Consider the following 24,793-nt stretch of genomic DNA (forward strand, 5'->3'; position numbering starts at 1 on the left):
ATAGACACGCAACTGCATGTCTTCAAACATTGGTCGCAACTTGTGGGACCTTTGTTTTGTCGGAGGAGGCGGCGTCGAGAGAGAGGGGCCCAGTTACATGCCCCACACTACGCACGCAACTGCATGTCTTCGAGCATGGTCGCAACTGCATGCCTTATAACTTGGTTGCAACTCTGACTTTGCCAGTTTCTTGTCCCACAATGGGCACACAACTGCATGTCTTCTTACTTGGTTGCAACTGGGGACCTTTGTTTTGTTGGAGGGAGCGACGTCGAGAGAGATGGTCGCAACTGGGGGGAGGGGGGGTTGTCGGAGGGGGCCACATCGAGAGAGATTGGTTCAGGTGCATGTTCCACACTAGGCACACAACTCCATGTCTTCTAACTTGGTCGCAACTTGGGGAACCTTTGCTTTGTCGAAGGGGGCGACGGTGAGAGAGAGGGGCCCAGTTGCATGCCCCACACTAGGCACGCAACTGCATGTCTTCGAGCATGTCGCAACTGCATGTCTTATAACTTGGTTGCAACTCGACTTTTGCCAGTTTCATGTCCCACAATGGGCACGCAATTGCATGTCTTCTGACTTCGTCGCAACCAGGGGGCCTTTTGTTTTGTCGGAGGGGGCGGCATCGAGAGAGCCGGGGCCCAGTTGCATGTCCCACACTAGGCAAACAACTACATGTCTTCTTACATGGTTGCAATTGGGGGACCTTTGTTTTGTTGGAGGGGACGCGTCGAGAGAGATGGGGCCAGTTGCATGTCCCACACTAGGCACACAACCGCATGTCTTCTGACTTGGTCGCAACTTGGGGGGACCTTTGTTTTGTCGGAGGTGGCGGCGTCGAGAGAGAGGGCCCCAGTTGCATGCCCCACACTAGACGCGCAACTGCATGTCTTCAAGCATGGTCGCAACTACATGTCTTATAACTTGGTTGCAACTCCGACTTTGCCAGTTTCATGTCCCACAATATCATGACAAACGTAAAGAAGTGCTTCATTTTCTTTTTCTTTTTAGTGTACATGGAACTGAAAATGAAAATAAAAGAAAAACACAAACAAAAGAAAAATAATAAAAGGAAACAAGCAGAAACGAACAAAAAAACTAGACATGGGAAAATCGTACAAAGACCTAACGGTAGGCTAGTGGTGCGCTTCAAGAAGAATTAGCGCCCAGAAAAATCACGAGGCAATTGAAAATCTGCACATTTTTGTCTCTATCACGGGCTTGTACTTTTTTGTTCAACATCCTTCCATGTGTGTATAAAACAAATTAACAAGGAAATTTCCCGGTCCAAATAAACAAAAACAAACAAACAAACAAACAAAGGGAACAAGGAAAGCCCACAAATCGGGCTGATACAGCCCATCAGACGCAAGTCAAGAAATGGGCCTAATCTACTTTAGGTGACATCAGTCGACTGAGACCTAGACAGACCCGCATAAATAAATAAATAAATAAATGATGAGAACTAATTAATCAGTTTCTCTGATTACTGGCGGATAATTAACATGGAATGGAAGGCGTGGTTCTTGCTGCCACATTGTGATGACGTCTCCAGACGAAGAACAATCTGAACCATTCTCTCGTCTACCGCTATCCTGCCGAAGGTCTTGGAAGGCATGCTTCTTGCTGCCACGAGTGTGCCTGTTCGCTCGATGCGGACGACGTGCTCCCGGTCATGGGTGCATGACGCCCACGCCTCTGCCTTTTTTTTTCCGTCTGATGAGGACGAGCGGCAGGTGCTCTGACTTTAGGGACGAAACAGAATTTCGAATACTAGGTTGGGCGCGGAGACCCGCGATCCGGCCAGTGGCGAGTTTTCAAGGAGGGAGACAGGGAAACTCCGGTTGACCTGCAAAGTCCACCACAAAAGAATATGCCAGACGTGAAACTGCTCGCGCTGGACGCCAGGACGCCGGCGCCAATGGCCTGCTCGTCGGCACTGCGGCGGTATAAAAGGCGCAGAATCCTCTCGTCGTCTTCCCACTCCCCCCACAAGGCCAAACCCCATTGGCCAGCCACCTGCGACTAGGACGAACCCGGCGGCGGCGATGGGGAGGGAGCCGCGCATCAACACGGCGCCCCGCGGCAACCGCGCACCGCTCCTTGATCACGGGGTAGGCAGGCGCGGCCGGCGGCTCTCATCCGTTTCCAGTTCCTCCTCCGTCCTTCGGTTTCTGAGGCCTATCGCGCTTGTTTTTGCAGGAGACGGCGAGGGTTCCCTCGGACCTCGAGGAGGGCAGCAACGTCCAGGTTCGGCTTCCCTGATCCGTTTCTTCAGCTAGTAATTCGTCGTTTTAATTTTCTCTCCTCGTCTAATTTGAATCCCCTCAGGCGGCGAATGTGGGGTTCTGCCGGGTCATCAAACTGGTGAGCACGCGGTGAAGGTTTTCGATGTTTTCTCGAAGGTTTTGTTCATGTGTTTGCGCTTCTGAATGCACGAGAGAACGGGTTCATTGCAGGCAAAGCCTGACGCGTGGAAGCTCATCTTTGCCACCACCGCGCTGCTCGTCGCCTCCCTCAGTAACCTCCTCGTTGTAAGCAATCCAAACTTATCATGATAAATAGGTTTACGCAGCAAGAGCTTTAATTGAACTGATCAACATTGTAGCTTCCTGGAAATTGTGTACCTATAAATATCATTTCAGTAATCAGCTTTGACCGGTGAGCAGAGCAGAGTAAATTTGTTCATGTGTGTGAGGACTAAGTGGTGGTGAGCAGAGTACATTGCTTCTTATGTGACAGGATTAAATACTAGTACTCCATACAGAGCAAGTTCTACTCACATCTATAAAATGCTGCACATGTTTCAGTTATTGTCACATTGCATATATAGATCACGTTTTTCTAAGCCTAAAAGATGGATCATCTTGTGTTATCCTACAGCCCAAATATGGCGGCAAGATAATTGATATTGTGTCAAGAGATGTTCGGCGGCCAGAAGATAGGGCTCAAGCCCTGGCGGATGTGAATGGCACCATATTGTACATTGTGATGATAGTTGTAACGGGGTATATATCTTTCTTGAAAACTTGCACTGATTTTGATTCTTGTTATAGAGTGATATTCTGGTGTGCAACATCCCCATCTTTTATTTGTCCAGCTTACGATTTCGTGGATGTAGCTAGGCTGCACTTTTAATTGGTACAAATAGTAAAACCATTTATCTCTGAATTACATCTTTCAGGTCAGCTTGCACAGCTCTTCGGGCATGGGTGTTCAATTCTGCTAGCGAGAGAGTTGTTGCTCGACTAAGACATGACTTGTTCAGTCATCTCATAAACCAAGCAAGTGCCTTAATTCTCTGTCCAAATTTGCCTGAATAAAACTTTTTCATTTCCGGTTCTTCCATTTATATGTGTTCTTATTATCAAGTCTTGTGCCCCCACAGGAGATAGCATTTTTTGATGTGACCAGAACAGGAGAGCTGTTAAGCAGGCTTTCTGAAGACACCCAAATCATAAAGAATGCCGCTACGACAAACCTTTCGGAAGCGCTGCGTAATCTGACTACCACGGCTATTGGTCTTGGCTTCATGTTCTCAACTTCATGGAAACTAACATGTAAGTACCAGCTACATGTTCTTGGTCTTTACTCAGCATACAACTCAAGCATATCTCATTTACCATTCCTCGACAGTGTTGTCACTTGCAATTGTTCCGGTAATATCGGCTGTCGTGCGTAAATTCGGGCGTTTTCTTCGTGAGCTTTCACATCAGACACAAGCTGCAGCTGCTGTAGCTTCATCCATAGCCGAGGTTTGTATATCTGATTTTCCGATTTGTTAATGAGCATAGGAAGCTTTGGTGAAACCTTGCTTTAATTACTCTAACAGTTTACAGAAAAGTAACAATAAAATATGCACTTTGAGTTTTCATTGCAACCATAGGGTAGAATCCTTGATTAGTTGTATTTGTGCATTGACAATTATATCTACTACATTCTAGGAATCCTTTGGTGCCATCCGCACAGTAAGAGCCTTTGCTCAGGAGCCTCATGAGATTTCACGATATAGCGGAAAAGTAAACGAGACACTGAAACTTGGTCTCAAGCAAGCTGTGAGTACTGTAATGTTTGTGTAAGAAAATAGCACCATTTTGCATAATGATCTGACTAAGTTTTTTTTTAATTTTTTTGTAGAAAGTTGTTGGACTATTTTCTGGAGGGCTCAATGCTGCATCAACCCTCTCGGTTGTCATTGTTGTTATTTATGGAGCTAAATTAACCATCAATGGTTACATGACAACCGGTGCTCTTACGTCATTCATCTTATACAGCCTTACGGGTAAGATTCAGAGACTCTGAAAATTCAGCGTTATCAATTTTGTTTCGCTGAACCCAGTATTCCTCTTATACAAGTGGAAATATACAAGTCGGTTATAACAATGTTGTGCATAAGGGGCACCTCTGTTTTTATTGTCATGATTATGTATATGCTGACCTTTCTGAACAATTCATCCCTCTCTCGAGCATGCAGTTGGCTCATCGGTCTCGGCCTTGTCAGGATTATACACAACTGTAATGAAAGCATCAGGTTCAAGCCGTAGAGTGTTCCAACTTCTTGACCGTATTTCCTCGATGAAAACCTCTGGGGACAAATGTCCAAAAAAGTGAGTTTCATTGTCCATCAGGTTTCTTGGCTTATTATGCCTATGTTGTATGCAATACCTACCTTTTATTATTGCCATTTCCTTCCATTTTGCTGTGCGTTTCATTGTCTATTAGCTTTCTTGGTTGACTCTACCTATGTAGTATGCGGTACCTTACATTATTCTTCCATTTAGTGAAAATGATGGGGAAGTTGAGTTAGACGATGTCTGGTTTGCATATCCTTCTCGTCCTTCTCATCTGATTCTTAAGGTAAATATATTCTTTCATGCTTATCTCTCATGCTCTTTCCTATGAATTTAAACTGCGTTTGGGATAACTGGGCACACTTACTGAAACACACTTTCAATAAGCATACATGCTGCATCTCAGTTCAGTTCATATCGCGTGTCATCAATATTTCAGGGAATCACATTGAAGCTAGCACCAGGTTCAAAGGTTGCACTTGTTGGGCCAAGTGGTGGTGGAAAAGTAAGCTCCCAAGTTTTGGTGTTACACAATATGAATTGTTTCTCAATTGCGACTCTCAGTCATAACCTTGGGGTTTCTTACATTCTGCTGCAGACTACAATAGCAAATTTGATCGAAAGGTTTTATGACCCTATAAAGGGAAGGATCTTGCTAAATGGAGTGCCTCTGGTAGAAATTTCACATCAGTATCTCCATCAAATGGTATGGTGTCGCCCAACTCTTTTCTATACAATTTTTTTAGATTTTTTTTTCTGAACCAAATGATCTCAGGTAAGCATAGTTAGCCAGGAGCCTACACTCTTCAACTGCTCCATCGAAGAGAACATTGCTTATGGATTGGAAGGCAAAGCGAGCTCCGACGACGTCGAGAACGCAGCTGTGAGTATCTGAATTTAGGAACTCTTCTGAAGCATATCTCTCAGGAGTCAGGACTGCAGGACCTGACTAACTTGAGGGTGCAGAAAATGGCGAACGCGCATGACTTCATATGCGGCTTCCCGGACCAGTACAAGACGATCGTCGGAGAGCGCGGCATCAGGTTATCCGGCGGGCAGAAGCAGCGGGTCGCCATCGCGAGAGCTCTGCTGATGAACCCGCGGGTGCTCCTCCTGGACGAAGCCACCAGCGCCCTGGACGCCGAGAGCGAACACCTTGTCCAGGTACCATGGCCACTCCACTATTGCCAACTCCTGAACTGTTTCAAATTTTCAGCCGTTTATTTACTTCTCGGTCTTGTTTGCCACAGGACGCAATGGAATCCTTGATGAAAGGGAGGACGGTCCTCGTGATAGCTCACCGGCTCTCCACCGTGAAGACCGCCGACACGGTCGCCGTCATCTCCGAGGGACAGATCGTGGAGAGCGGCACGCACGACGAGCTCCTCGACCGCGACGGCATCTACACGACCCTGGTGAGGAGGCAGCTGCAGTTGCCCAAGTTCGAAGGAACCACCAATGGGGCAGCCGAGGTTGAACCTGTTAACGGCCACTAGTGATCGATCATGCTCACTCTTCCCCGCAGTTAAGCACACGCCATTTCGCATTCCGCTCTGAATAACTCCAAACACGTTGGATTACCCCACACACACTGTTTCTCTCCTACACATTTGGTTCACTAGTGATCGATGATGCTGGTGTAGGACCGTGAGTGCACTGTATAGCTAATTGCCCGTGCGTTACAAGGAGTGAATAATTTTCTTTATTGGTTCAATACCAATTGTGTATGATATATATCTTATACCCATCATGTTTTAGATTTCTAAGATTCAATTTAATTGAAGTGTAGGTAAAGAAGCCGAGACCGTATAACATATTTTTTAATTTCACTGTACTATTTAGCTTGAGATGTACATCACATGGTTACTTTATCAACTAACTGTGTACAGATCAAGTGGACATATACACCAAACTAAATAATTTAGAGTCAACTATATATCGCCCACGCGTGTATACGTAGGATTAAAGTTGACACTGAGGGCATCTCCAACGCCAACCCTCAAGACAGACATTGTATTTATCTGTGGACTGGTCCGGACCAGTCCACGTACAATAGTGCGAAAGCCGGCCATCCAATCTTGTCCCTTAAATATTTGTCTCTGCTTCTTCAAGTCCAGAACACTTAATAGCATATCAAAACTTCGACGAGTGAAAATATTCAAATGCGACGGTAGTTCTAATTAAAATATTACAATTCAACTAAAGTTTTAAAATAAATCATTCAAACTTGAATTCAGCTTGCATATATGTTTCAGTTGTCCCTTTAATTGCCTACATATACTCAATCAATCTTTACCTTGAGCTGCTCATGAGTTGCTCGATGAAAAATTTCTTGATGCATTTGGACAAACTCATCAAATTTGTCTGGATTCTGATGTGAGAGTTGGATAGGATCATCCATGTTCTCAAAATCCAAACCTCGGACAGGATCTTCACCTCATCCTCCATGATTATGTTGTGCATCATCACACAACATGTCATCATCTCCTATAAAAGCAACTCCAACGCGCTGGCCCATTTCGTCCGCACGTGTCCATTTGGGTCAAAACGGACACAAAGTCGGACCAACGCGCCGACCCAAACGGACACGTGTCTGCTTTTTGTCCACCTGGCGACCCATTACATGCCCAAATTTGGGCCACATTTCCATCGACACAGACACGAGGCGGACGCGTGCGACGCCCGCCTACTCCCCCTGGCCCGCCAGTGGCACATAGGCCATTCTCTTCCTCCCATCGACAGCAAGCACTCAGCCGCCCCACCCCGTCGCTGCCGCTGCCCAGTTCTGATGCCCACGCCAGCCGTCCGCACCTACATACCTACGTCGACGCCAAGACCACCTCGCCCTGGCCAGCTCCTTCGACGACGACACCACGCTCGTTTAACGCCGCCAGGCCAGCTACCTGGTCCATGGGAGGCGCGCGGCTCTTCATCGGCCTGCTTCTTCGACGACGCCTGCAAACTGTTCGATGGTTTGCCCGCAAGGCACAAATGGACTCTGTCGATGAGTTCTTTTTCCACAATTTCATTTGCGACTCAGATGGTTCCTCATCCGACGGTGAGGAGATGGTGGTTGTTGTGTTGGTCGTCCATGACCACCTTAGTAGGCAGTGGCCGTTGTTCCAGGGCTTGATCCGAGGGCACACTCCAACGTTGAATCGCAACCGAGAGAGTGGTCATTTCCTTCTCTAGAAGGACTACTTCGAGACACCCAACCTGCTCTTCAAACATCACCTATTCCGGCACCGTTTCCGTATGGCTAGGGATGTTTTAACCGTATTCGGGAGGGGGTGGTCGGATATGATAAGTATTTCGAGTGCAAGGAGGATGCCCTTGAAAATATTGGCTTCTCCTCTTATCAGAAATGCACTGCAGCTACCCCGATGCTTGCATACGGAGTTCCCGGTGATCTCATTGATGACTATGGGCGCATGAGCAAGTCCACATGCCTAGACTCCATGTATAGGTTCTGCAAGGATGTGATAGCAGAGTTTGGCCCTGAGTACTTGAGAGAGCCAAATGCTGCAGATACAACCCGCTTGTTGGCGATGAATGCCAGCAGGGGCTTCCCGGGGATGCTTGGTAGCATCGACTATATGCACTGGGAGTGGAAGAACTACCCTTCTGCTTGGTAGGAACAATATAGGGGCCATGTTAGAACTTGTACCATCATACTCGAGGCCGTGGTTTCACAAGATGTCTGGATTTTGCACTCTTTCTTCGGCATGGCCGGATGTCACAATGATATCAACGTGCTTCAACGCTCTCTGGTGTTTACAAGGCTTGCCGAAGGCAACTGCCCGGAGGTGAATGTTAATATCAATAGCCACAAATACAACAAAGGATACTACCTAGCTGACGGTATCTATCCTTAGTAGACTACTCTTGTGAAGACAATCTCCAACCCTGTAGGAGAGAAGAGGAAGAGATTTGCACAAGAGCAAGAGAGTGCTAGGAAGGATGTGGAGCGTGCCTTTGATGTTCTACAATCTTGATGGGGCGTTGTTCGGTATCCTGCTAGAACTTGGAGCATGAAGAAGTTGTGGGAGGTGATGACTGCTTGTGTGATCATGCACAATATGATGATAGAGGATGATCGCCCGGAATGTATCTATGACCAAGGGTTTCAGTTTCAACATGACAATGTTGTGCCTGAGCATGGAGAGCGGCAACATTTGCACAATTCACCCAATTTCATCATCAAATGCGTGATTGAGAAACTCACATTCAACTGCAAAATAATTTGGTTGAGCATATGTGAGCTCACACTGGCAACCAATAGATGTATCTTTTTTTAAATGTATTTGAGACAATTTAATATTTATTTGGCTTGTAAACTATGATATATTTATTTGGCTTGTGAACTATGATATTTGTTTGGTTGTGAAACTACGTAAAATATTTGTATTGTGTTTGAGTTATGTTTGAAAATCCACGGCAGGCCGGCTGCGAGGGCGAAAATGGGTCGGCACGTTGGACGCGCGGCCGACCCAAACGAAAAAGGGGATGGACATCGAGCGGATGGCCGACTCAAACAAACAAAAAAGGGACAAAGCACGCGTCTGTTTAGGTCGGCACATTGGAGTTGCTCCAACTTACTTCAAACATGCATAGCAAATTGCACTAGTTTCTTATATCAACAAGGTTTAATATGTCAAATATCTTACAAAACATAAACTACGTCAAATATACATAGCTTCAAGCATCTACGGCCGGACTTGGCAAACCCGGCCTCCTATACGTCCGCGGACGTGCCCGGGCACGCCCGCGGATGCATCCAGACGGGCCCTCATATTTCGCTCCTGGCATCCACATATCTCAAATCCGGACTATCAAAACCATGCAAATCTACGCACGTCGATCATAAGCCAATGTCGCACATAAATAACAAATATGGGCACCGAGCATAAATAGTGTTTACATAAAATTTATTTTAAGTGCACAACTCAAACATTAGCTCCTTGGTTTTCATTGTGGGTCCACATGTGCTCCACAAGATCATTGCGTAGCTGCATGTGCACCTAATGATCTCGAAGATTCTAATGCATCTGTGAAAAGTTCATAAGCTGAGTTGCATCTTGATCTTTCGGGATTTCAACTTGTTCTCCGGGTGCTTCAAAATCATTGATTTGGGCTACACCATCACCCTCATCCTCGACAATCATATTGTGTAAAGCAACACAACATGTCATCAGCTGTCACAAAGTTTCTGATTCCCACATCATTGCAGCACTACGCACAATTCCCCAACGAGCTTGAAGCACACCAAATGCCCTCTCCACATCCTTCCTAGCCGCTTCCTGCATTGTTGCAAAGTAGCTCTATTTATTGTCATGCAGTTCGGATATGGTCTTCAAACGCCGCCCACTGAGGATATATACCATCGGCAAGATAGTATCCAATGTTGTACTCTTGTCCGTTGACGGTGTAGTTGCACGGTGGTGATTCCCCATTGCAAAGCCTGCTGAACACCGGAGATCGGTGAAGCACGTTGATGTCGATGTGAGAACCCAACATTCCAAAGAAAGCATGCCAAATCCACAAGTCATGTGATCTCATCGCTTCTAATATGATGGTGGCCTCTTTGGTGTGACCTTGATACATTCCTCGCAAATCTTTAGGGCAGTTCTTCCATTGCCACTGCAATGCAATCAATTGATCTGAACATTCTTGAAAAACCCCTTGCCTCTCCAATAGCCAACAATTTCTCCGTGTCCTACGCATTTGGTTCTCTGAGATACTCAGGTCCAAACACCACCACGGTGCGGGCAAACTTGACAGTAGTATTTAGGCACGTGCTCTCCCCTATCCCGACCATCTCACCAACGACATCTGCAGCAGTACAAGTGCAAGCATCCTCGGAGTAGCTGTGCACTTCTGCTTGGCAGAGAAAGAGAGTTGTCCGCAGCAATCCATTGTGAGCTTGAAGTAGTCGTTGTGTGCCCCCACTCCCTTCACAATGCGCAAAAACAATGGTTTTCGCATGCGAAAACGGCGACGAAACCATGGATCATCTGAGAAAGTAGGCTTGGGAGCAAAATAGTCCCAGTGCAGTAGCTTTGCTCCGGACACCCTATCCCAGTTGATCACTCTTCTCCCTTTGATTGATCCCTTGAAGTTGAGAATATGCTCCACTTGCCGGTCCATTTCCTCTTGCATGCTCATGAGCATGATCATGTCCACTTCTTCGTCCGAATTCGAGGAATCGAAGAACTCATCTTGAATCATTTGATCAAGTTCCGTCGGTCCATATTCTTCGTCAAACGAAGCATCATAATCCATCATTTTCCCTAATAAAATCACAAAAAATCCGGTCAGACAATGTGTCGAACACATTAAGCGCAAGGCGGAGCCAGAGAGTTGCCGGACGTACTGCGGTGGCGTCCGGGCCGGCGACAACGTCCCACACGGCGAGGACGGGAGAGAGGACTGCTTTGCCGGAATTGGCGGCGTAGAGGCTAGGAACGACTGCGGAGCACACGCGGCGACGGAGCTGCGAGACAGACGACACAGAGGAGGAAGAAGAGAGGAGATAACAAATGGATCCAACAAGTCAGGGGGATGGATTTGGTGCAATTTGTCTGATGTGGCGGGCGTGTCCGGGTGCGCACGGTCGCTCCATATCCACCCCATATTTGGGCTAGATATGAGAGGTGCCGGTCAGTTCGGACGTTTGAGGCCCGTTTGAGGCGCCTGTCTAGGTCGAAATTTCATGACCGGACAGCGACCGAGCGTATGATACGGGTTTAAGGCGCCCGGTCGTGGATTCTCTTATAGTAGCATACATATATGGGCTTACTTCGAAGATGCATATGTTACAGTAAGATGCATAGCTTAGTGAACATATTGATGGATGCCTTGCAAAAGCACAACCCGGTACAGATAAGCATAACACTGACACATATAACTTTATTCAGGGTTGCCGAAGGTATGATTCATTCCAAGGGGATGATGGGACCTCCAGATTCAGAGAACTTGAACCTCATTTGGGGATGTTCCGGCACATCATCTTCTCCTGCATAGATGAAAGCCTCACCCTTCACAGAAGTTGCAGAATCAGGGCGATAGCGCTGTTCATCAAATACCTTTGGTACCACGTACTCTGCTAGCTTCCCATCAGCGAATTGACTTAATTTCAGAGTGTAAGGCAAATTAGCCTTGTTCACACTGTCCACCATCCGAACAGAGTCCTTGAATGTATCAAACCGGCGAACCATCTCATCATAGTCACGCTCCTCGTTGAAAGACTTGCACCAGCGCTTGTACAAGGCCCACAGGGCTTCCTCGGACTCGAGGTCCTTGTCTGAAGGCAAGATTACCTCGTCTGTACCTACAGACGCGAGTCGTATCAGGAGAAAAGTTGTCAAATTGAAGTTTACCCTGTGTGATACACGATTCACAAATTTTAATCTTCAAACATATGAATGGGCTGGAAAAGATACAGAAATGAATCCTAACCCTTTTGTTGCAAAATACTACTCTATAATCATACAAAAATTAGGGAACAAGGGGGCCTCATACGCGGTTCCGAATAACGAGAGGGCTTTCCAAGCCTTCGCTCGCGCCGCTCCGGCGAGCGGCCGGGCGAAACCCCAACCCGTCGCCGCCGCCTCCCACACCTTCGCCTCCCCCTCCCTCGCCGCCGCCAGGGGACGGCGCCGGGCAAAGTCCGTGCGTGCGTCGGCAGCGGCGGGGTCCTCCCCTCCCCACGAGGCGCGGGCGGCGCGGGACGTTCGGCTCCCGTGGTGGCGCGCATGGCCAGGTACGGCGTGCAGGCGAGTGGATCTGGCGTGGGGGCGGTCAGGTGAGGGCGGATCTGGCGCCGGCGAGGGCGTGGCGCGGCCTGCCGCGGAGGCGGCCAGGCGAGCGGATCTGGCGCCGGCGACGGCGCGCGTCCAGGGGCGAGCGGGCGTGGTGCACGGCCTGGCCCGGTGGCGGCCAGGCGAGGGCGCGCGCGGGCGTGGCCCGGGGCGGGCGCGGCCTGGCGCAGTGGCGGCCAGGCGAGGGCGCGTGGAGGTGCCTCGGATTCGGCGCGGGCTGGCGGGGCGGCGCCCCTCCGGCGTGTGGCGGCCGGATCTGGTCAAACCTGGCCAGATCCGTGGTGGGTTTGACGCGCGCCGGCCCTGCGCGCTGGTCCTATGATGCTGGAGCAGGCGGCTCCGGCCGTGATAGATGCGGGATGCAGGGACTGATCTGGTCACTGTAGGCTCGCCGTGGGCGGGGTGGACCACGACTCCATGGCTTCTACGACTAGGTTCTGCGGCGGTGGCGGTGCGAGACTGCATGAACGAGCTTCTGTGGGCACGAGCGAAGGTGTGCAGCGATACGGACGAAAGTCCTGCACGACCAGAGGCCGGTGGCGATGGCGCCTGTGGGTGTCATTTTCCTCCTTGGAGGCGTCACCCGAGGTGTGTCGGCATCTTCCTCGTGCTCGGATGGTGGTTTGTCTCCGGGCGAAATCCTAGGTCCGGTGTTGGATCGGCGTGATGGCGGCGTGTTTGACGTCGTTCCTCTGTTGGGAGCATCACGTTTGGAGACACTTCCTGGAAGCTCTTTGTGGCGCTCCTCCGGTGCTCGCCGCTGTTCAAGGTGAAGCTCCAGGCGCAATGTACGACATCATCAATGAGTCCAAGACGAAGCTCTTCCTGAGATCGACCAAGTCCCGCCATCTACCCCCTGCTTCCTGGGTGGATGGTGCGTTGGCGAGGGAAGTTGTAGTGGGAGCTGCTGCTGTCTTCGGAGGTGATCGGCGTTGTTCGAGACGCGGTGGTGATGCTTAGCTTAGGACAGGTGCTTCGGTTGTGTAGTCATGTTGTTTGTGGTGGGTGTAGCTCCCTACAGCTATTAGGGCCGCGGTTTTTTTCTTTCTCTTTTTGATCTTCGGATCTTCACCATGTTGTTCTTCCGCTGCTTTCTGCTAAATCTGAATCAAGCCAGTAATTTGCTGGATCTTTCAAAAAAATCATACATAAATTAGTTTACTTGTAGGAACAGAGTAAGGTAGCTAGTCTGTTTTGAGTTAAATCGTCTGGACATCTAGATGGAAGGAGAATATACGAATATATAAATTAAGTTGGTTATTACCTGGGTCTGGGTGGGGGGTGCAGGAGGGGGACGATGCCAGTTCGTCGGGGGCTGCGTAGGTGGAGCGGGGGGTGTTAGTATCTATGCCGCTGTGGAAGGACAGGCGGCCGCTCAGATCTGAGGGGGCTGAGCGAGCCACGGTCACCGGCGGTGCCCAGCGACCAGCCGACGCAATTGTGCGGGCGGCGCGAGCCAAGTCACGGGAAGCCCTCCAGAGCATGGACACCATGTAGAGGATGGATCTGGATGGATGTGGATGGCGGGCCTGGCGGCGACGGTGGAGGGAGGGGTCCCTCGGTTCCTCCCGTTTTCCCTTCCTTACTAGCAGCAAGAAGGCCCGTTGCAACGGGACATACATAATTTAGAAAAAAATGCATTAGAGTCACACATAATTTAGTCGCTCAGCATAAATCATGTGATCATATCTAATACTTCCTCCGTTCCATAATATAGGAGTGTTTTTGACACTACACTAATATAAAAAACGCTCTGATATTATAGGACGGAGGGAGTATATGCGTTCATATTCTCCAGGTTTGCTTCTGTTTTGTTTTTTCTTTCAGAAAAAAAACTTTCAATCTATTCGCCTTCAATCATGATAGTACAACGAACACTAGAAATAATAAAAATTACATCCAGATTCGTAGACCACCTAGCGACGACTACAAGCACTGAAGCGAGCTGAAGGCGCGCCACTGTCATCGCCCCTCCCTCGGCGAAGCCGGGCAAACCTTGTTGTAATAGACAATCAGAAAGTCGTTGTGCTAAGACCCCGTAGAACCAACACACCAGAACAGCAATCGTCGCAGATAAAGAGTGTAGATCAAAAGGATCCAACCTGAAGACACACGAACAAAGACGAACGACGAACAGATCCGAGCAAATTCACCAAAAACAGATCCACAGGAGACACACCTTCACACGCCCACCGATGATGCTAGACGCATCACCGGATCGGGGGCTAGGTGGGGAGACCTTTATTCCATTTTCAGGGAGTCGCCGCCGTCTTGCCTTCCTGAGCAGGACACAAACCCTAACAAAACTTGAAAAAAGATCTAAAAACGGAGCCCTCCCACCGGCAAGGGCCGAGATCCACTCCGCCTCCATGGCCCTAAGGCCACCGGAGATGGGACGGACTGACGCCGGTAGGAGGCAGAGAACCCTAGCTTGGGGGGGGGGGGAGGGGGCTAGCTAGGTCGTGTACGTTCAGTTAACGAGCCTTCTGTTTTGTTTGTTCTTCCTCCTTTTATTCCTTCATGCAGTCCTCTGTAGGATCTCTTCTTCCTCCTTTTATTCCTTCATGGCAGCCCACAAGCCGGCATTGATCTCAATTTGAGCTCCTCTTTCTCTTATTTTCTTTGATTTTTCTACTTTCTTTATCCAGCCATCTCGATTTATGCCCCTCTCTCACCTCATCCTCTATTTATTTATCTCCGAAGAGGCTTGTTGATTTGTCTACTTCCGCGCATATATAGGGCCGGTTCTTTTGGGCGACTTAAAAAATAAGTTGCCTCTCCCCAACAGAAAAAACAAGCCGCTTTCTAAAACTTTTGAGACTTCTAAATTAGATGCCCCATAACTAGTTTAGAAGTCCCAATGATAAGAGAGGCGGCTTATGAAAAAAGTTGGGGAGGGGACAATTTGTTTTTTAAGCTGCAAAAGGAACTGGCCCATAAATTGGTGGGATCCGTTGCAAAGTTGCGAGGTGGGACTATTAATTAATACTAGATGATACACCGCGCGTTGTTGAGGGAAATCAAGCTGAAAAAATCAGTAGGAAAATACTAAAAATTTGTAGGATAACGGAGATAGCTTGTTACGTGGGAAACACACGCCTACATAAGGCTTCTCGCCAACACATTACTTCAATGTGTGTTAGATTGCTCTTTGGTTGTTGCCTACCATGTCTTTTTTGTTTGTATGACATTCCGCAGTTATTACCACGAGATAGATACATATTGATACGTCCATTTTGCATCATAATTTCCTGCCGATATTTATAATATTTTTATGCATAATAATGCTTTATGAAGTAATTCTAATGCCTTTTCTCTCATAATATGAAAGATTTACACAAATAGGGAGAATACCGGCAGCTGGAATTCTGGACCTGAAAAAGCTACGTCACAGATACCTATTATGCACATCTCCAAATGAGCTGAAAGTTTACGGAGAATTATTTTGGAATATATGAAAACTACTGGAGCAAATAACTACCGGAGGGGGCCACCTGGTGACCACAAGACACCAGGGCGCGCCAGACCCGCCTCGGTGCCCATCTTCTGGTATATAAGTCATTTTGACCTAGAAAAAATAAAGATAGGACTTTCGGGACGGAGCACCGTCTACTCGAGGCGGAACTTGGGCAGGAGCACTTTTGCCCTCCGGCGGAGCGATTCCACCGAGGGAACTTCCCTCCCGAAGGGGGAAATCGAAGCCATCATCACCGACAACCCTCTCATCTTTGGGAGGGTAATCTCCATCAACATCTTCAATAGCACCACCTCCTCTCAAACCCTAGTTCATCTCTTGTGTTCAATCTTTGTGCCGGAACCTCATATTGGTACCTGTGGGTGACTAGTAGTGTTGATTACATTTTGTAGTTGATTACTATATGGTTTATTTGGTGAACGATTATATGTTCAGATCCATTATGTTATTTAATACCCCTCTGATCTTGAGCATGAATATCATTTGTGAGTAGTCACCTTTTTTCTTGAGGTCACGAGAGAAGTCATGTTGCACGTAATCATGTGAACTTGATATGTGTTCGATATTTTGATGATATGTATGTTGTGATTCCCTTAGTGGTGTCATGTGAACGTCGACTACATGGCACTTCACCATCTTTGAGCCTAAGGGAATGCATTGTGTAGTAGTTATTAGATGATGGGTTGCTAGAGCGACAGAAGATTAAACCCTATTTTATGCGCTACTTCGTAAGGGACCGATTTGGATCCAAATGTTTAATGATATGGTTAGATTTTATCTTAATACTTTTCTCGTAGTTGCGGATGCTTGCGAGGGGGTTAATCATAAGTGGAAGGTTTGTTCAAATAAGAACAACACCCAAGCACCGGTCCACCCACATATCAAATTATCAAAGTAGCAAACGCAAATCAAACCAACATGATGAAAGTGACTAGATGAAATTCTCGTGTGCCCTCAAGAACACTTTGCTTATTATAAGAGACCGTTTGGCCTGTCGTTTGCCACAAAAGGATTGGGCTACCTTGCTGCACTTTATTTACTGTTACCGTTACTTGTCCGTTACAAATTTGCTTGCTATCAAACTACCTGTTAGCAACTATTTTCGGTGCTTGCAGAAACTACCTTGCTGAAAACCACTTGTCATTTCCTTCTGCTCCTCGCTGGGTTTGACACTCTTACTTATCGAAAGGACTACAATTGACCCCCTATACTTGTGGGTATCAAGACTCTTTTCTGGCGACATTGCCGTGGAGTGAAGCGCTCTTGGTATGTGGAAATTGGTAAGGAAAAATTTATATTACGTGCTGAAATTTATTGTCACTGGTTACTATGGAAAACCATCCCTTGAGGGTTTGTTCGGGGTATCTTCACCTCGACCGGACACGATTAGTTGCCTCTCAACCTACTGCACCTACTGGAAATATTGGTTATGAAATTCCTTCGGGTATGATAGAACAACTGCTAGCTAATCCTTATGCAGGAGATGGAACTGAACATCCTGATATGCATTTGATATATGTGGATGAAATTTGTGGATTATTTAAGCTTGCAGGTGAAGGAAATATGCCCTAGAGGCAATAATAAAGTTATTATTTATTTCCTTATATCATGATAAATGTTTATTTTTCATGCTAGAATTGTATTAACCGGAAGCGTAATACTTGTGTGAATACATAGACAAACAGAGTGTCACTAGTATGCCTCTACTTGACTAGCTCGTTGATCAAAGATGGTTATGTTTCCTAGCCATTGACATGGGTTGTCATTTGATTAACGGGATCACATCATTAGGAGAATGATGTGATTGACTTGACTCATTCCGTTAGCTTAGCACTCGATCGTATAGTATGTTGCTATTTTTTTCTTCATGACTTATACATGTTCCTATGACTATGAGATTATGCAACTCCCGTTTACCGGAGGAACACTTTGTGTGGTACCAAACGTCACAACGTAACTGGGTGATTATAAAGGTGCTCTACAGGTGTCTCCAAAGGTACTTGTTGGGTTGGCGTATTTCGAGATTAGGATTTGTCACTCCGATTGTCGGAGAGGTATCTCTGGGCCCACTCGGTAATGCACATCACTTAAGCCTTGCAAGCATTGCAACTAATGAGTTAGTTGCGGGATGATGTACTATGGAACGATTAAAGAGACTTGCCGGCAACGAGATTGAACTAGGTATTGAGATACCGACGATCGAATCTCGGGCAAGTAACATACCGATGACAAAGGGAACAACGTATGTTGTTATGCGGTCTGACCGATAAAGATCTTCGTAGAATATGTGGGAGGCAATATGAGCATCCAGGTTCCGCTATTGGTTATTGACCGGAGACGTGTCTCGGTCATGTGTACATAGTTCTCGAACCCGTAGGGTCTGCACGCTTAACGTTTCGATGACAGTTATATTATGAGTTTATATGTTTTGATGTACCGAAGATTGTTCGGAGTCCCGGATGTGATCACGGACATGACGAGGAGTCTCGAAATGGTCGAGACATGAAGATTGATATATTGGAAGCCTATATTTGTATATCGAAAGTGTTCCGGGTGAAATCAGGATTTTACCGGAGTACCGGAGGGGTTACCGGAACCCCCCGGGGGTTAATGGGCCATAGTGGGCCTTAGTGGAGAAGAGGAGAGGCGGCCAGGGCAAGGGCCGCGCGCCCCTCCCCCTAGTCCGAATAGGACAAGGAGAGGGGGGCGGCGCCCCCTTTCCTTCTTCTCCTCCACCTCTTTCCCCCTCTTCTCCTAATCCAACAAGGAAAAGGGAGGGAGTCCTACTCCCGGTGGGAGTAGGACTCCTGCTGGCGCCCCCCCTCCTGGCCGGCCGCACCTCCCCCCTTGCTCCTTTATATACGGGGGCAGGGGGCACCCTAGAGACACAACAATTGATCGTTTGATCTTTTAGCCGTGTGCGGTGCCCCCTCCACCATAGTCCACCTCGATAATATTGTAGTGGTGCTTAGGCGAAGCCCTGCGTCGGTAGAACATCATCATCGTCACCACGCCGTCGTGCTGACGAAACTCTCCCTCAAGCTGGATCGGAGTTCGAGGGACGTCATCGGGCTGAACGTGTGCTGAACTCGGAGGTGCCGTGCGTTCGGTACTTGATCGGTCGGATCGGGAAGACGTACGACTACATCAACCGCGCGTTGTGCTAACGCTTCCGTTTTCGGTCTACGAGGGTACATGGACAACACTCTCCCCTCTCGTTGCTATGCATCACCATGATCTTGCGTGTGCGTAGGATTTTTTTTGAAATTACTACGTTCCCAACAGTGGCATCCGAGCCAGGTTTTATGCGTTGATGTTATATGCACGAGTAGAACACAAGTGAGTTGTGGGCGATACAAGTCATACTGATTACCAGCATGTCACACTTTGGTTCGGTGGTATTGTTGGATGAAGCGGCCCGGACCGACATTACGCGTACGCTTACGCGAGACTGGTTCTACCGACGTGCTTTGCACACAGGTGGCTGGCGGGTGCCAGTTTCTCCAACTTTAGTTGAACCGAGTGTGGCTACGCCCGGTCCTTGCGAAGGTTAAAACAACACCAACTTGACAAACTATCGTTGTGGTCTTGATGCGTAGGTAAGAACGGTTCTTGCTAAGCCCGTAGCAGCCACGTAAAATTTGCAACAACAAAGTAGAGGACGTATAACTTGTTTTTGCAGGGCATGTTGTGATGTGATATGGTCAAGACATGATGCTAAATTTTATTGTATGATATGATCATGTTTTGTAACCGAGTTATCGGCAACTGGCAGGAGCCATATGGTTGTCGGTTTATAGTATGCAATGCAATCGCCCTGTAATGCTTTACTTTATCACTAAGCGGTAGCGATAGTCGTAGAAGCATAAGATTGGCGAGACGACAACGATGCTACGATGGAGATCAAGGTGTCGCGCCGGTGACGATGGTGATCATGACGGTGCTCCGGAGATGGAGATCACAAGCACAAGATGATGATGGCATATCATATCACTTATATTCATTGCATGTGATGTTTATCTTTTATGCATCTTATCTTGCTTTCATTGACGGTAGCATTATAAGATGATCTCTCACTAAATTTCAAGATAAAAGTGTTCTCCCTGAGTATGCACCGTTGCCAAAGTTCGTCGTGCCCAGACACCACGTGATGATCGGGTGTGATAAGCTCTACGTCCATCTACAACGGGTGCAAGCCAGTTTTGCACACGCAGAATACTCAGGTTAAACTTGACGAGCCTAGCATATGCAGATATGGCCTCGGAACACTCAGACCGAAAGGTCGAGCGTGAATCATATAGTAGATATGATCAACATAGTGATGTTCACCATTGAAAACTACTCCATTTCACGTGATGATCGGTTATGGTTTAGTTGATTTGGATCACGTGATCACTTAGAGGATTAGAGAGATGTCTATCTAAGTGGGAGTTCTTAAGTAATATGATTAATTGAACTTAAATTTATCATGAACTTAGTACTTGATAGTATCTTGCTTGTCTATGTTGATTGTAGATAGATGGCCCGTGCTGTTGTTCCATTGAATTTTAATGGTTCCTTGAGAAAGCAAAGTTGAAAGATGATGGTAGCAGTTACACGGACTGGGTCCGTAACTTGAGGATTATCCTCATTGCTGCACAGAAGAATTACGTCCTGGAAGCACCGCTGGGTGCCAGGCCTGCTGCAGATGCAACTGACGACGTTAAGAACGTCTGGCAAAGCAAAACTGATGACTACTCGATAGTTCAGTGTGCCATGCTTTACGGCTTAGAACCGGGACTTCAACGACGTTTTGAACGTCATGGAGCATATGAGATGTTCCAGGAGTTGAAGTTAATATTTCAAACAAATGCCCGGATTGAGAGATATGAAGTCTCCAATAAGTTCTACAGCTACAAGATGGAAGAGAATAGTTCTGTCAGTGAGCATATACTCAGAATGTCTGGGTATAACAATCACTTGATTCAACTGGGAGTTAATCTTCCGGATGATAGCGTCATTGACAGAATTCTTCAATCACTGCCACCAAGCTACAAGAGCTTCATGATGAACTATAACATGCAAGGGATGGATAAGACGATGCCCGAGCTCTTCGTAATGCTAAAGGCTGCGGAGGTAGAAATCAAGAAGGAGCATCAAGTGTTGATGGTCAATAAGACCACCAGTTTCAAGAAAAAGGGCAAAGGGAAGAAGAAGGGGAACTTCAAGAAGAACAGCAAGCAAGTTGCTGCTCAAGAGAAGAAACCCAAGTCTGGACTTAAGCCTGAGACTGAGTGATTCTACTGCAAGCAGACTGGTCACTGGAAGCGGAACTGCCCCAAGTATTTGGCGGATAAGAAGGATGGCAAGGTGAACAAAGGTATATGTGATATACATGTTATTGATGTGTACCTTACCAGAGCTCGCAGTAGCACCTGGGTATTTGATACTGGTTTTGTTGCTAATATTTGCAACTCGAAACAGGGACTACAGATTAAGCGGACACTGGGTAACGACGAGGTGACGATGCGCGTGGGAAATGGTTCCAAAGTTGATGTGATCGCCGTCGACACGCTACCTCTACATCTACCTTCGGGATTAGTATTAGACCTAAATAATTGTTATTTGGTGCCAGCGTTGAGCATGAACATTATATCTGAATCTTGTTTGATGCGAGACGGTTATTCATTTAAATCAGAGAGTAATGGTTGTTCTATTTATATGAGTAATATCTTTTATGGTCATGCACCCTTGAAGAGTGGTCTATTTTTGATGAATCTCGATAGTAGTGATACACATATTCATAATGTTGAAGCCAAAAGATGTGGAGTTGATAATCATAGTGCTACTTATTTGTGGCACTGCCGTTTAGGTCATATCGGTGTAAAGCGCATGAAGAAACTCCATACTGATGGACTTTTGGAACCACTTGATTATGAATCACTTGGTACTTGTGAACCGTGCCTCATGGGCAAGATGACTAAAACGCCGTTCTCCGGTACTATGGAGAGAGCAACAGATTTGTTGGAAATCATACATACAGATGTATGTGGTCCGATGAATGTTGAGGCTCGTGGCGGATATCGTTATTTGCTCACCTTCACAGATGATTTGAGCAGATATGGGTATATCTACTTAATGAAACATAAGTCTGAAACATTTGAAAAGTTCAAAGAATTTCAGAGTGAAGTTGAAAATCATCATAACAAGAAAATAAAGTTTCTACAATCTGATCGTGGAGGAGAATATTTCAGTTACGAGTTTGGTCTACATTTGAAACAATGCGGAATAGTTTCGCAACTCACGCCACCCGGAACACCACAGCGGAATGGTGTGTTCGAACTTCGTAATCGTACTTTACTAGATATGGTGCGATCTATGATGTCTCTTACTGATTTACCGCTATCGTTTTGGGGTTATGCTTTAGAGACGGCTGCATTCACGTTAAATAGGGCACCATCGAAATCCGTTGAGACGACGCCTTATGAACTGTGGTTTGGCAAGAAACTAAAGTTGTTGTTTCTTAAAGTTTGGGGCTGCGATGCTTATGTGAAAAAGCTTCAACCTGATAAGCTCGAACCCAAATCGGAGAAATGTGTCTTCATAGGATACCCAAAGGAGACTGTTGGGTACACCTTCTATCACATATCCGAAGGCAAGACATTCGTTGCTAAGAATGGATCCTTTCTAGAGAAGGAGCTTCTCTCGAAAGAAGTGAGTGGGAGGAAAGTAGAACTTGATGAGGTAACTGTACCTGCTCCCTTATTGGAAAGTAGTTCATCACAGAAACCGGTTCCTGTGACGCCTACACCAATTAGTGAGGAAGTTAATGATGATGATCATGGAACTTTAGATCAAGTTGTCACTAAACCTCATAGGTCAACCGGAGTAAGATCCGCACCAGAGTGGTACGGTAATCCTGTTCTGGAGGTTATGTTACTAGACCATGACGAACCTACGAACTATGAAGAAGCGATGGTGAGCCCAGATTCCGCAAAATGGCTTGAGGCCATGAAATCTGAGATGGGATCCATGTATGAGAACAAAGTGTGTACTTTGGTTGACTTGCCCGATGATCGGCAAGCCATTGAAAATAAATGGATCTTCAAGAAGAAGACTGACGCTGATGGTAATGTTACTGTCTATAAAGCTTGACTTGTTGCGAAAGGTTTTCGACAAGTTCAAGGGATTGACTACGATGAGACCTTCTCACCCGTAGCGATGCGTAAGTCTGTCCGAATCATGTTAGCAATTGCCGCATTTTATGATTATGAAATTTGGCAAATGGATGTCAAAACTGCATTCCTGAATGGATTTCTGGAAGAAGAGTTGTATATGATGCAACCGGAAGGTTTTGTCGATCCAAAGGGAGCTAACAAAGTGTGCAAGCTCCAGCGATCCATTTATGGACTGGTGCAAGCCTCTCGGAGATGGAATAAACGCTTTGATAGTGTGATCAAAGCATTTGGTTTTGTACAGACTTTTGGAGAAGCCTGTATTTACAATAAAGTGAGTGGGAGCTCTGTAGCATTTCTGATATTATATGTGGATGACATATTACTGATTGGAAATGATATAGAATTTCTGGATAGCATAAAGGGATACTTGAATAAGAGTTTTTCAATGAAAGACCTCGGTGAAGCTGCTTATATATTGGGCATCAAGATCTATAGAGATAGATCAAGACGCTTAATTGGACTTTCACAAAGCACATACCTTGACAAAGTTTTGAAGAAGTTCAAAATGGATCAAGCAAAGAAAGGGTTCTTGCTTGTGTTACAAGGTGTGAAGTTGAGTAAGACTCAATGCCCGACCACTACAGAAGATAGAGAGAAAATGAAAGATGTTCCCTATGCTTCAACCATAGGCTCTATCATGTATGCAATTCTGTGTACCAGACCTGATGTGTGCCTTGCTATAAGTCTAGCAGGGAGGTACCAAAGTAATCCAGGAGTGGATCACTGGACATCGGTCAAGAACATCCTGAAATACCGGAAAAGGACTAAGGATATGTTTCTCATTTATGGAGGTGACAAAGAGCTCATCGTAAATGGTTACGTTGATGCAAGCTTTGACACTGTTCCGGACGATTCTAAATCGCAAACCGGATACGTGTTTACATTGAACGGTGGAGCTGTCAGTTGGTGCAGTTCTAAACAAAGCGTCGTGGCGGGATCTACGTGTGAAGCAGAGTACATAGCTACTTCGGAAGCAGCAAATGAAGGAGTCTGAATGAAGGAGTTCATATCCGACCTAGGTGTCATACCTAGTGCATCGGGTCCAATGAAAATCTTTTGTGACAATACTGGTGCAATTGCCTTGGCGAAGGAATCCAGATTTCACAAGAGAACCAAGCACATCAAGAGACGCTTCAATTCCATCCGGGATTTAGTGCAGGTGGGAGACATAGAAATTTGCAAGATACATACGGATCTGAATGTTGCAGACCCGTTGACTAAGCCTCTTCCACGAGCATAACATGATCAGCACCAAGGCTCCATGGGTGTTAGAATCATTACCGTGTAATCTAGATTATTGACTCTAGTGCAAGTGGGAGACTGAAGGAAATATGCCCTAGAGGAAATAATAAAGTTATTATTTATTTCCTTATATCATGATAAATGTTTATTATTCATGCTAGAATTGTATTAACCGGAAGCGTAATACTTGTGTGAATACATAGACAAACAGAGTGTCACTAGTATGCCTCTACTTGACTAGCTTGTTGATCAAAGATGGTTATGTTTCCTAGCCATTGACATGGGTTGTCATTTGATTAACGGGATCACATCATTAGGAGAATGATGTGATTGACTTGACTCATTCCGTTAGCTTAGCACTCGATCGTATAGTATGTTGCTATTTTTTTCTTCATGACTTATACATGTTCCTATGACTATGAGATTATGCAACTCCCGTTTACCGGAGGAACACTTTGTGTGCTA

At 46.5% G+C, this 24,793-nt stretch overlaps 2 protein-coding genes across 2 annotated transcripts; one reads left to right on the forward strand and one right to left on the reverse strand.

Annotated features, from left to right (window-relative positions):
* Positions 1–1,741: 1,741 nt before the first annotated feature.
* Positions 1,742–6,347, forward strand: LOC109775851 (ABC transporter B family member 25). The gene is made up of 17 exons (XM_020334546.4): positions 1,742–2,117; positions 2,206–2,253; positions 2,335–2,370; positions 2,463–2,537; positions 2,887–3,011; positions 3,188–3,287; positions 3,392–3,563; positions 3,640–3,758; positions 3,948–4,058; positions 4,141–4,285; positions 4,478–4,610; positions 4,785–4,860; positions 5,014–5,079; positions 5,173–5,280; positions 5,350–5,457; positions 5,541–5,738; positions 5,825–6,347. Exons 1-17 carry the CDS (start codon positions 2,052–2,054, stop codon positions 6,068–6,070), a joined length of 1,932 nt encoding a protein of 643 aa, XP_020190135.1. The 5' UTR covers positions 1,742–2,051; the 3' UTR covers positions 6,071–6,347.
* A 4,963-nt stretch (positions 6,348–11,310) lies between these two features.
* On the reverse strand, positions 11,311–13,971 carry LOC109775848 (cysteine proteinase EP-B 2-like). Its single transcript, XM_020334545.4, has 2 exons — positions 13,659–13,971; positions 11,311–11,904 (listed from the first exon to the last, which is right to left on the reverse strand). Exons 1-2 carry the CDS (start codon positions 13,885–13,887, stop codon positions 11,510–11,512), a joined length of 624 nt encoding a protein of 207 aa, XP_020190134.1. The 5' UTR covers positions 13,888–13,971; the 3' UTR covers positions 11,311–11,509.
* Positions 13,972–24,793: the final 10,822 nt, after the last annotated feature.

Source organism: Aegilops tauschii, chromosome 5 (assembly GCF_002575655.3).
Source record: "Aegilops tauschii subsp. strangulata cultivar AL8/78 chromosome 5, Aet v6.0, whole genome shotgun sequence".
Taxonomy (NCBI): Eukaryota; Viridiplantae; Streptophyta; class Magnoliopsida; order Poales; family Poaceae; genus Aegilops; species Aegilops tauschii.

Bases quoted from the DNA above. Each gene is read 5' to 3' on its own strand.
- LOC109775851 (XM_020334546.4), top strand. From the start codon at position 2,052: ATGGGGAGGGAGCCGCGCATCAACACGGCGCCCCGCGGCAACCGCGCA. The intron at 2,118-2,205 runs GTAGGCAGGCGC...TTGTTTTTGCAG, and splicing joins CACCGCTCCTTGATCACGGG to GAGACGGCGAGGGTTCCCTC. The intron at 3,288-3,391 runs GCAAGTGCCTTA...GTGCCCCCACAG, and splicing joins TCAGTCATCTCATAAACCAA to GAGATAGCATTTTTTGATGT.
- LOC109775848 (XM_020334545.4), bottom strand. From the start codon at position 13,887: ATGGTGTCCATGCTCTGGAGGGCTTCCCGTGACTTGGCTCGCGCCGCC. The intron at 11,905-13,658 runs GTAATAACCAAC...TCGCGTCTGTAG, and splicing joins CACCCCCCACCCAGACCCAG to GTACAGACGAGGTAATCTTG.